The sequence below is a fragment of the Gymnodraco acuticeps genome, unplaced genomic scaffold, assembly GCF_902827175.1.
Source record: "Gymnodraco acuticeps unplaced genomic scaffold, fGymAcu1.1, whole genome shotgun sequence".
Lineage (NCBI taxonomy): Eukaryota > Metazoa > Chordata > Actinopteri > Perciformes > Bathydraconidae > Gymnodraco > Gymnodraco acuticeps.
The window spans coordinates 4,605,396-4,618,445 of NW_022991375.1; the positions used below are offsets into that span (position 1 = coordinate 4,605,396).

Genomic DNA, 13,050 nt, shown 5'->3' on the forward strand with positions numbered 1-13,050 from the left:
TTAGTAAACAAATAAAGCTGAACTTAATAAACGGTTCACATCAGTAACCTCAAGAATACTGAATCATGTCAAAAAGACTCAATACTTCCGTGGACCAGGGAACAAAAGAAGAAGAAGAGGTGAAAGAACTTGAAAAACACAAAAGGTAATGTGAGGAAGAAATCTTTTATCTTTTGTAATGGTTTTTACTGTTTAAGCAGAGTGCTACTTGGTTACTTTGGCCAATAGTTAGTCGCTTTTTAAATACATAGTCAATGACAATTATTGCCATTATGGGCGTTTAGAAAGACTATTCAGGTGTTAGAAAAATAACCAACAATATCATTTGGACAAATACCGTTTTATCTAAGTGCTTGTGTCGGCATCAAGACAAATGGCATACATTCATATTAAATCTTAATCTAGTTAGCCCTTTTTGTGAGCCTTTGAATTGTAAGTATTGGTTAGAGTTATATATACGTGACAGAAGTGCTCAGTGAATAAAGGTTTTGTGGATAAATGCTAATCACTCATTCATGTGTTAGAATGTTAGACGTTATAATGTGGCTTAGATGCTACACTATGTTTTGGTTGGGGCTCACCAGCAGCAGCTTTATTATAAATATTATTTAACAGAAAATGGTCACATGTAATCCTCTTGTCTCTTCAGATACACTTTTTAAAATTTGAATGCCACCACTGGAAATCCTGGACCACCTGCAGCACCTTGGATGCAGAATCAAGCGCTCCTCCACCCTACATCGCTGACAAGAACAGTAACGCAGCATCAGGCTTTCCTGTCTCCTATCATGTCACTTGTTTTGTTAATATTGTTTTTGTAATAAAACGATATCAAAGACATAACGGTATGCTGTTTCTGTGTGAGTGTCTTAACACAATGAAGGGTGGGGAAATTGGCTAAAATGCAATAGGTACCAGCTGAACATTTACCGAGGGCACCATGTTGGTCAGGGCCAGCTCTACATGAGAGAATTGTATCGAAGTGGCAATTGCTGATAGAACACAATAAACAGAAACACAGGCAACCAAATAAAAAGCAATTAAATCTATCGCAAGCAACAGAAATTCAGGTCAAACATCTAAAATACCTACACACTTTAGAGGTTCACAATCAACCAGCTGCATACTTTTTATCTCACCTAACCTCTATATGTTTAGAAATTAGCCTGGATATAGCACCTTTCAATACTGCTACTTGTGTGTGTCTTCACAATCTTTTTATAGCACTTTTTGTATTGGTGAGAGTTGTTTTTGCCTGAAGGAAATGAGGTAGTGTACAGTCTCCTCCACCCCTCTTAATGTTTTTTAGTAGCATGTGCACAGTCTTAGTCACTGCTGTACACGTACTTACAGTGGTTGTCAGATACAAAGGACCTGACTGGTTATGAATGGGCTTCTGGGTGAACTAATTTACTGACCCAGTCACTAGGTATAGTGGTTCACACTTACATATTCATGCCGCAGATTGATGAACGCAGGAAAACTGCTTCACGTCAGTTGACATTTTAACAGCGGCTACATGATGTTTGGAGTGTGTTGTTCAGCGGGGGTTCTTTCTTTAAACACAGCACTGTTTGACACAATGTCACTTCACGTCTCCTGAGACTAAAACCAGACGTATCACAACAACATTAACCCAACACAACAGACACTATATCTACAAGTCAGCCCTCCTCTCTTTTCTCTCCTCTCCGTCTGATGTTCAACATTTAGAAAAATGTGTTGAAGGGAAGGAAACAGATCAAAAGAGATCAAATAAAAACAAACAAGAGTGCAGTCTGGGAAAGCCATTGAGTGGCGTAAGTAATCGTCCAAGTGCGCAGCGGAAATAAAAGGTTGGTGGGGGTCGGACGCAGCAAGTTTGCACTGGAGGCTACTATGTGTAGAGTACAATTGCTGATGTGAGTATTTTTAAGTTCCCATAGATTCCCTGAGTGGCTGTCGACTCCCGTGGCTCAACGGGCTCTTCGGGGCGTGAGTGAATGCTTGGAGTGAGGAACGAGTGGAAAAACAACAGCGAGGGGAGAGGTGGGCGTGAAGAGAACAGCCGCCTCTTAACACTGGGCCCCTGTAGTCCACTGTGGGTCATCCCCGACTGTAATTCCACCCTGACTGCATCCAAATCTGTGTATATGAATGGTTTACCCTGCCTTATTTGTATACTTTTATATATTCAACCACACTTTCCACATTTACATTTTACAGTCTTGACTTTGCTCAGCTGTTGTGTGTCACGAAGCAGATTTTATCCCAGAGGCCACGGTGGATACCCTGCCCAGCTCTAAGTATTGATTACTGGGTGAAAGAAACACCAGAGCAGGGCTGGCACTGTAATAGAAGGAGGGGTTGCGGGGTTCTGCCGTGGTATAACTTTGATGTAAATCCCTGCGGGGACGACCAGGGCTGGCATGTCCGTCGACACCTTCCCCCTTAACCCCCCTTTTGGCCTGCTTTGGACTGCATAGAGGAGGAGAGGAAGCCAGGCTCAGAGAGAGAGGGTTGTAGTGGGAGATTCCCCCGTGTTGCCGTCGTGTTGATGTTTAGATAGTTCCTTCTCCTTGCATCATGGGGTGGTTGTGTTCCACAAGGCTCTACTAGTAGATGACCTTCATCCCAAATTAGATTCCCTGTCCTTTATCGTTCTATCATTTGCATTTCTATTCTAAGCAGGCAGAAATATCCTTTGCTTAAAGGCCCCATGTTTAATGTATTTATTTAATATCAGCAGTTTATGTGACTCAGCTGATTATAATACAATATTCTACAAACAGCATCAGAAATGTTGTTGTCTAGAAGGAACCAACAATCAATTAGAGTGTGATATCTGGTTTGATTGTTGTCAGTTCAGTTTTGGTGTTGCAGCAACATATCCTGATAACCAGACATAATTGGCATTGTGTTGTTTCATAAACAGAGATGTGGGCAGCAATTTAGACATATGTAAACATGATAGGGGGGATACTTTTGTGAAACTAGGTCATAAATTGTGCCTTTCAAATGGTTATTTATACAATTGACACTCAGGACTAAAGCGTACTCCGCTTCCTGCACAGAGTACACACACACCTTGAGAAGGCAGGCAGCACTGTGAGAGTCATGTTTTTTGACTTTTCCATTGCTTTCAATACCATCAGACCTGCCCTGCTCAGCAGTAAGCTACTGGACATGCAGGTGGATGCTCCACTGGTGAGCTGGATAACCAACTATCTCACAGCTCGGCCACAGTACGTGAAGCTGCAGAACAACACCTCTGACATTATATTGAGCAGCACGGGCGTTCCTCAGGGCACGGTCCTCTCTCCCTTCCTGTTCACAGTCTATACATCAGACTTCAGACACTGCTCACAGTCCTGCCATCTGCAGAAATTCTCAGATGACTCTGCCATTGTGGGCTGTATCATCAGAGATCAGGAAGCTGGAGTGTGGTGGACAGTTTTGTGGAGTGGTGCGGTCAGGACCATCTGCAGCTCAACGTCACAAAAACTAAGGAGCTAGTTGTTGACTTCAGGAAGCGGAGTACTGCCCCAAGCCCAATTACCATCGTGGGCATGGATGTGGACATTGTGGACAGCTACAAGTTCCTGAGTGTCCACATAGACAATAAACTGGACTGGAGTAAAAACACTGACGACCTATATAAGAAAGGCCAGAGTCGCCTGTATTTCCTCAGGAGACTCAGGTCCTTTAACGTCTGCAGCACTATGATGCAGATGTTTTATGACTCGGTGGTCTCCAGTGTGATCTTCTTTGCTGTAGTGTGTTGGGGCAGCGGGGTGAAGACAGCTGATGCCAACAGACTCAACAAGCTCATCAGGAGAGCAGGCTCTGTCCTGGGAGTGGATCAGGAGTCGTTGGCAGTGGTGTCGGAGAGGAGAATGCTGAGGAAACTTCTCAGCATTCTGGACAATGGGTCTCACCCCCTGCATGACCCACTGGTTTCCTACCGGATCACTTTCAGCCATAGACTGATATCACCGATAACCACCACACAGTGCCACAGGAGGTCTTTCCTCCCAGTGGCAATCAAACGTTTTAACTCTTCACCCTTAAGTAAAGGGAACTGAGAACTTCCACGCCAACACTATGTGCAATATACATATTAATATAATTACCATCATTACAATACACTCGCTGCTATATATAACAATGTGCAATATTATTATTATTAGTATTATTAATAATGATATGATAACGTGCAATTACGTAACTGCCACTACGTTTTATTTTTTGCACTGCTAACTAAATACTGCTAATAATTGCATTGATTGTGTGACCATCTATGTTTCATGTTGTCTGTAGATGTTAATTGCTCTTTTTGCTGCACTTTTAGTGTACAGTTTTGCTGTTGTGCTGCTGTGTTTATTGTGTTTATTGTATTTTGTTACTCTGGCACAACAATTTCCTTCGGGATAAATAAAGTCTTATCTTATCTTTCCTGCTAAATGTGTCAAATATAATAAACGGAAACAATGATGTGATTGATCTATTTGTCACCAATTTCATAAAAATACTGTAAGAATGTAGTATATTTATAGTACACTGTCGTTTTGCTGCTTTTCTCTGATTGAAGTCATACCATCTTTGTTTTTGGTTTTTACAGTTGATCTTACTAAACAAGATATTTGAAAACGTGTAACTTATCTTATTCTAAATTAACTAAATGATAGGCCAATTGTTTGAAAAAAATCTATGTCATGAAAATGAAAATAAGTTGATGCTTACAAACAATGCTGTTTTTAAAAACAAACATTCAAACAGGTTACATAGATAAGTTCTTTCACAACACCATTTCTAATTTGGGTATATTTGGCCTCACATTTTCAGACAGATCTGTCATGTTAACCAGTCTGTATTAATACAAAGCTGTTAGAGGTACAGCTGTCAACAGTTGAATCCATTTTTATAGCCACCAGTGAGTCCATTGGTCTGTGTGTGTGAAGCTAAGTAAAGAGTTAAGGATTAGTGATGTTACGTTATGTAATGGGAGCGGACCCTGGGAATAATGTCTAGATGACTTGTGAGAGACTCCAGCTGCATTCCCACACGTCACTTCACAGACCTGCCTGTTCCATAAACTGTAGCAGCCACACCGGACAGGAACGCTCATAGTTAAAGTGAGAGACCTGCCTCTCGGCTGTTGTTGTGGAACAATGTCAAACTTTCACAGTTCTCAACACGTGTCTATTGCAGATGCTCAGGTTTTCTGTTTGATGCAGGCAACAGGTCCAATAATAGATTTTGACATGGCCAAAAGAATGAATGAGAACGATATTTTTGCAAAAACTATAGAAAATAAAACTATTACTAATGCTATCAGTCAGTTAAGCCTTAATTTTGTGTTTTTATTTGGCAAATTGATGTGGCAGGAGCTTTAATGGAGAAAAAAAACGAGAATGGAAAGACATCAAGATTATTGGTGCTGTTTACAGGATGTTATCATATGTGTATTTAAAAGAGATAAATATTACAATGTTTTTAATATCATGGTTATCGTAAAAAACATTATATCGGTGATCTTTTAGCAGCCCGTGGTGTGACTTTTTTACATTTTATTTACATTAGTGTTGTAATTGAACAATGGTTCATGTGAGACATGAGAGAAAGTGCATCGAGTTTCCTCCCAAATCCTCCTCTTTTCTTCTTCAGGAATTTAACTTCCGGTAGATCCAGATTTACATTTTGTGCTTCTGTTTTATCTGAATATAGACGCAATCCCAAAGTCATACATGAATTTGAATGATCTTTGTATTTGTTGTTATCACTTTTGGTTATAAGAAGATACATTGAGGCGAGCATGAGTTTGTGGACCACCTCTATATAATTCATTCCTGGGAGGCCCCCTGACAGGTGATCTCTCTACAGGATGCTGTGATTCATAACCCTAACATATGTGTCAGAACCACAAGCTATGTATGTGTCACAGTCATAGATTTATAAAGCTCTGTACACTGAGGTGCTGTCGCCGTGTCCCCCTGCACCTGTCTCTGCTGTCCCCATGGGAGTAATTTCCACTGGGGACAGGGGGTACCCCAGGTAAAAAAATAGTATACTTTAGTGTATTAGAAATATAATGTAAGTATACAAAAGTGTATACAAGTATACTTCTACTTTTTGTGCTTAATTGAAAGTATGTTTAAAATGTACTTTTAAAAAGTATAATTCAAAATAGATGTCATTTAGTTCAATTTGAATGTACTAAATATAAATATACTATTTCTGAAATACTTAAAGTGGTATTTCAGTGTGCTTATTAAAAGTGTACTTGAAACTAAGTGTATTGTGAATTGCAAGTAAGTACACTTTCGCTATACGTACTAAATCGCAAATACTTATAGTAGTCATTAAGTATAGCCTACTTATCGAAAGTACAATTCTTTTTTTACTATTTTGTAATACACTATTAGCATGCTTTAATAACAAGTACTTAAATACACTTCATTAGAAATGTATTTAAGTACTCTTATAAAAAGTGCACTTTAATATACGTTTTTCTTAATTGGTACTTCATTGTACTTTTAAAAAGTATATTAACTTGCAAATACTTACGGTGACGTTAGTTTACTTTTGAAAAGTTCAATATTTGCAAGTCATTTGTAATACACTATTAGTATGCTTTATTTAAGTAGACTTGAATTTCACTCCATTAGAAGTGTACATAACATAAGTATACTTACAAACAGTGCACTTTAATGTTAGTTCATTTTAAACTGTACTTCAGTGTACTTTGTTTGTAAGTGTTTATTTTATAACACTTGTGAATAGTGTTCATTGTTTACACCTCTGGGAAGTGTATAGGTCTGGACTATTACCATCATGTAATAATGCACAATGACTGTACTGGTGGCATATTTATAATATATAATTGTTAGTCATTAGCTCCAACAACTAGCTAGCGTTAAACCAGACCAAGGGCTATAAAGTAACGGCTGAAACCGAATAATACTGGACCTGCATCACGTGATGCAGGTCACTCACGACCATAGACTGTATATATATATATACGACGACGCCCAATCACAATGTAGCAGTTTGCGCGCCAACTGTGGTGGAGCCAAGTGCATCGGTGGACGGACGGTTATTGTTTGAAATTGAGCAGCCAGACTACAACAATTCAACATGTCTCTGCTGGACCTACCAACATTTGGACTGTTCTATTTCCCAGACGGTTCGGTTAGAGTAGAACATACATCTATCATAAAGGATGTAAACAGGGCTGCAAAAGTTACAGTTACCTGCAGGGAAGACCTCGATTTGGAGCAAGGCTGGATAGAGGTGATTTGGCCTGCCAAACGTCGACCGTTTTGAAAAGTGCGGGGGACATGTACATGTCCCCCGCACTTTTCAAAATCCTGTTGGTGTCCCCCCCCACTTTTCAAATGTGTTCATTATTTATTTTTTACGCAAGCGGGCATCGTCACGGAGGAGTGTGTGTGTGGCACGAGCGCATTTTTTGTGTGTGAGAGAGAGAGACAGACAGAGAGAGTTACGGGGTTGTTGTTAGCATCTGGTGCTAGCTCGGAGCTAACGGAGATTAGAAGCTGTTTCAACAATAAGGAGAGGGAGAGTCCTCTCCTGTCGGACTGAGAGGCTGAGATAACGTCAGTTTAGTTGAGGTAAAGGACTCGCTGAGTGATTAGATTGTAAACTTTAGTCTAAGTTATCTCAGTTGGTCTCAAACGGTTTGGTCATATGTAAACAAATATGTCCATCTATTTAATATAGTTGTTCAAAATAAGTTAAGAAATCATTCCAATGTCCAGTACAAAAATATTCCAATGTCAGTAAAAAATGTAAAACACAGTTTAAAAGGGGAGTGATTAGTAAAATATGCATAAATAAAAAGAAAGAATGCAGACAAGGTAAAATAAAGATGGAGAGAGGAGTATATAAATGATTTGTTATTGGTTGTGAGCCTATTCTAATGGTTTTTGGAGTATTGAAATATATACAGTTCTGTTTCATATGAGTGTTGAGAGCTGTATCCATACATCTCTTAATTTGTGCACCAGATTGATGCCTTTAACTTCAATTTAAAGACAAAAATCTTCCCGGGGGGATGTGAGGTCATCACAAATGAAACAGGCTAACATGGATAGGATAAGTTTGCTACACTACACATTTTTCTTGGATTTTTTTAACACCATAGTCCCTAATATATTTGTAGAAAGGCAGGAATTAAATCGAGAACAATGTTTCATTGCAGCGGACCCCTGTTTTGTGTCCCCCCCCCACTTCTCAAACCAAAGTTACCTGTAGCCATGGATTCAAGCCCCATAACACAATAAACCCAAGTGATATTTTCATTTAAGGGTGAAGACAAAAAGGAATTTTTAAAACTACAAATCCCTGAACATTTTTAAATGTTTTTGTAATGTTCAGAGGAGGCACTTCAATCCTTTTTTAACTTCCTGGATAATTTAGAACAGTTATATATTTAGGTTGATATGCTATAGGCAGAGCCTATTTTTTAACAAAAGTAATACAATCTCCAATAATTGCTCATTCTTCCGGGACAGCAACTTAACAAAGTTATCACTGTCCGGTCATCCTCTTCTCTCACTGCGTGCATCCCACGCGCATACCTATCCAGGCTTCGCCTCTCGCGCTTCTTTTCTGAACAATAACACACCAGAAAGGTGTTTTCCTACTTTTACGCGTTTACAAACCAGATGCAAACACCGACAGGCGTTGATTTGGCCTTTTATCCAGAGTTTTAGAGTTGGTCGTCTGCGATTCTTGTCATCATACAGATGATCTTCACTTATGCGCGCGCCACCCCGCCTGCAGGAGCGCTGGACCACAGAGAGACGCACGAGGAGGGGAGAACAGTCTGCTGTGGCAAGCCTCACATTGACACTTCATTCTGCTTAGACGGACTTAGACAGAGTGTAGTTGGTTAGAGTTGGTCTGGAGGATCCTCTGCACGCGCATTCCGCTTGCTTCCTCTGTAGCCTTGTTTTCTGATTTGTGACTGCACGTTTAAGAAGCATTCATGGTAATATGCTCAGTTGATTGAGGTCAGTCGGGGCTTTTTCTGCAAAGTGCTGGCAGGTCTTTGACTGTTCTTGGAGTTAGTGCATGTGTGAGATCTTCTGTGCACCCCGCTGATTACTTCTCACATATGATCTGGCTCTTAACAATGATCGCTGAAGGTCACGTTTCAGTGCGTCGCACAACTATTGTGCATCTTTTCTTTTGCGACCGTGACTTGATTTACAGATAACATTTTAAATCGTAAGTAACTAAACCGAGTGTAACAGCAGGGATGATATTTACACATGTGTTTTGACCGGTAGACTAGTTTTAGTCCACTTTATACCCACTATGATTTGGTTAAAACTTTGCTGTGCTCTCCTGCAGACGATCTAGTAAACAGTGTCAAATCATATGTAGCCTAGTTAAAGCGTGCCAGTCTGAAGATGTTAGGAAGTCCGTCAAACAACGGCGGCATCAGAATGCTGGTGCCCCCGGATCCGAACGAAGACAGGCGGGTAGAGTTTGTGGCTCTCACCGCTGTCCACACGGAGAGAAGCGAGCCCTCCAGCCCGGAGCGCGGACACCCGTCCCACCGCACCGGTCTGCTGGGGACCCCGCGGCCCGGGCCCCCCGGACACCGGGGCAACTCGTCCTCTCCAAACAAACGCTTCAGAAAGTTGCAGAACTGCATGTACAACGTGCTGGAAAGACCAAGAGGATGGGCATTCATCTACCATGCCTTCATGTAAGTGTATCATCATTACCTTTGTTTTTATCGGCAAGTAACCTAAATGAAGCACATTTAAAACTTTGTAAAACAACTTTTTAAAGTGTCATAAAGTTAGTGAGCAAATCAACTCACATGCTGCGTAATGCAACGTTAGACTTTCCATGATGATTTCCAAGCATGTGTTTTGATCAGTATACGCCAGCATTCATTTGATTCATTCTCCAATTTACCAAGCAGAGTTGCTTATTCGGCAATTAGCATGGTCGTTTACATACATCATCTCAACATGGGGTCTTCTGTTCAATTTCCTCTTGCCTGTGTCTGATTAAATCATCTGTAAGACCCTTGATCAATTGAAATTGTTCAAATCCACAGGGGTTAATTGGCATAATATCCTTGTGAACATTTGTAATGCCTGCTCATACTTTTAAATGAATGACTCTGCAGTATGTCTCTTGTGTTTGTTGTTGGCATGCCTCACCAATGCGTCTTCAAAATGTAGAGGTGTGCATTGTGTAATGGAAAGGTTTTAATGACAGTGAGTGAAAAATAACATCAGTGTTTTTGTTTGGGGGGCAGGGGGTGGAGTCTTGGGTTAGTCACTTTTTAAGCCACTAACCGTTAGTGGCTTAAAAAGCTGATTGAGCCTGAACCTGTTTGTTGCAGAATTTTCTAAGAGGTGAAGTAAATAATACATTAGTAAAAGGCTTGACCCCATTCTGAACCAGTTACGTGACAGCTTTTTAAGCAGATGAAGAAATATCTCACCAATTAAACACATGCAGTAAACAAAGAGCTCAAACTGAGGCGACCCCACTTATTGTAGAAGGTATTCTGTCAGGACTTTAAAGTACCCATGTGCCATATGCTCTATAATGTATACAACATGTAAACACTGGAAAAGAATGAGCTCACTGATGGCGATGGCTGTTCCCAACAGCTCAGGACTCAAATGTAAAACAGTTAGCACACATACAAAACAAACTGTCCTGAACTGTCATTTGTTTGAATGAGCATGCAATTCAGATTTAACATCTTAAATAACCAAATTGCAACGCTTGTTTTGAAGGTGTCAAAGTGCCAATTAAAAGTCAAAGTTCACTCAGTCAATGTTCACTGTTTTCAGTGTTAGTCACTGTCTTTTTCAGTCGAACCCAGGACAGTTGTACCCCAGCAGCTGTCCTCCAGCTGTGTCTGGCACATAGTGGACAGAGCATTATGTGTGGGAGCCAGTGGCGTAACTATCAACGGTGCAGCCGGTGCAACGCACAGGAGCCCAGAGCCGGCCAGGGCCCCATGCAAAAAAAGTAAAAAATAATAATAATATTTTGCCCCAATGGCATTGACCGGTTCACGCAGTCTTCAAAGTAACCAAGCAACCTAAATTAATTTGTCATTTGTCTGTCCAATGACCTTGCTCCCTTTCATGTCATGTGATACCTTGCGTGACGAGTGAACCGTTTAATCAACCTGCACTGTACTGTAGCTAGCAGCAGCAAGTTCAGTAGCATTATAAAAAATGTAATAGCTTGCATTTATAATGTACAGCAAACCAAAGCACAAGAGTGGCGCTCAAAAGAGAAAGGACAAGAGAGAGTGTATGTCCGTGAGTGTGTGAGCGCATCAGCGTGTGGCGCGCTTATGTTTGGGGCCCAAAACAATATTTGCACCGGGGCCAATCACAACCTTGTTACGCCACTGGTGGGAGCTCCTTGGACCGGGCCGGGCTTTCCGTGTCGTTGTTTAGAAAAGTGCAGCCGTCTCCCTGCCAATGCCATCATGTGTTTACAACAGAGGGAAATCCCACTGCAGAGCTTTTCATATGTGTTCTTATCAAATACCATTAGCACATTAGTGTGTGTAGGTCCGCAAGTCTCACTTTGTCCTTCAGCTCTTTCACTTCTCCCTATTTGTTGCTGCCTTTTCTGTTCTCATGGGACCGCAAACATGTCTTTGCAGCACACACAGAACCAACATGTGTGTTTCTCATTAAGAGCAATGGCCTTTACAGGGTATTGCAGGTGACATTCTCTCTGACATTATTGGGTGTCGTAGATGATGGCATGGCCATCGTTGTTATTTCTCTGTCAAAGAGGCAGAGCAGGCGCTCTGAGGTGCCCAGATCATGTTTCAGATGCCACGGTCTCAAATACTCAGCTTGACGGACTTTGTAAGTGATAACCTCTTTTATATTGCCATCTTAAAGGACCCACAAAATTACCATTTGTACATTACTTACTCACCCTGTGTGACCTTGAAATATAGATTTGTTTTCCTCTCACATGCCTGTACGGTAAACGAAGAATAAAAAAACGGTTAAGTATTGATTTATTGAAGTATATTGGGGCCATGTTTAACAACAGAAAAACTATATAAAAATGGTGTTAACAAACTCTCCCACAACTTGTGTCATTTATTTATGTTTATGCTAATTACTTCCAAATTTAATTTTGCTTAAACCCTACAATGTTTGCCTAGCATCCTTCCTTCTTTGAACAGATTACAAATTGTACCTGGGACTAAAATCTTTTTTTAATATCCATGACATGGCATATTTGAGTGCACATATGTCTGAGTGCATAATTCCCATGTTACTGCATCACCCTGAGATGTGCATTTGTTATGAATAATTACATGTGAAGCGCTCTCTATTCTGAGAGCTGCGCCATGTGTGAGGAAATTCTTTGTATGATGTAGCTCAATTAAGGAGGCGTTGATCTATTGTAATTACATTGAGCCAAATACCGCTGTGTTGGGCTCTGTGATAATAACTTCCCTTGATCCTTGAATTAGTCCTGCATTATAATGGTGGACGCTGAAACATATGCGTTGCTTTTAGAGAGCGTCTTGTCACATGTGTGTGTCGAAGCATGTATGGGAAAGGGGTGAAGTAGCTCTCCGCTGTAATGTCTCTCCACGGGCACCCCCTTACTGTAAGTCCCTCCCTCCACACTCCTCATCCGTCCTTGGTGCTGTCACAGCTGCACATAAGATCCATCCTCTTAGGTGCTGTTAACACGAGAACGCAAACGGTTGTATCCGCTATTTTCTCTTTCGTATAGCCCGTTCGTTCACACGAGGCCGTAACGGAAACTCAAAGATATGAGGATAAGGATAGAGGGAGTCGTATGTTGTACAGATTGTAAAGACCTTTGAGCCAAATTCTTGTTTTTGGGCTGTATAAATTAAATGTACTTGAAACAGTTGCTGATTTAGAGTACTGGCACCTTTTTTATTCCAATTCAAGCACTGGTTTTACATCCGGATGTTCTTCAAACACTCACTGTGTTGCAGCTGTATGCTAATTCAGTTCTTCCTCTCCTCTCTTCTCCTGTCTTCTTAGT

General features: G+C 40.8%; 1 protein-coding gene across 1 annotated transcript in view; it reads left to right on the forward strand.

Moving 5' to 3' along the window:
* The first annotated feature begins 8,310 nt into the window (after positions 1-8,310).
* LOC117562820 (potassium voltage-gated channel subfamily KQT member 4) overlaps positions 8,311-13,050 on the forward strand; it is a 53,679-nt gene continuing 48,939 nt past the window's right edge. The window contains exon 1 of the mRNA XM_034240722.1: positions 8,311-9,721. Coding sequence (XP_034096613.1) covers positions 9,420-9,721 — 302 coding nt within the window. The 5' untranslated portion in view covers positions 8,311-9,419. The remainder of the gene's footprint in view (positions 9,722-13,050) is intronic.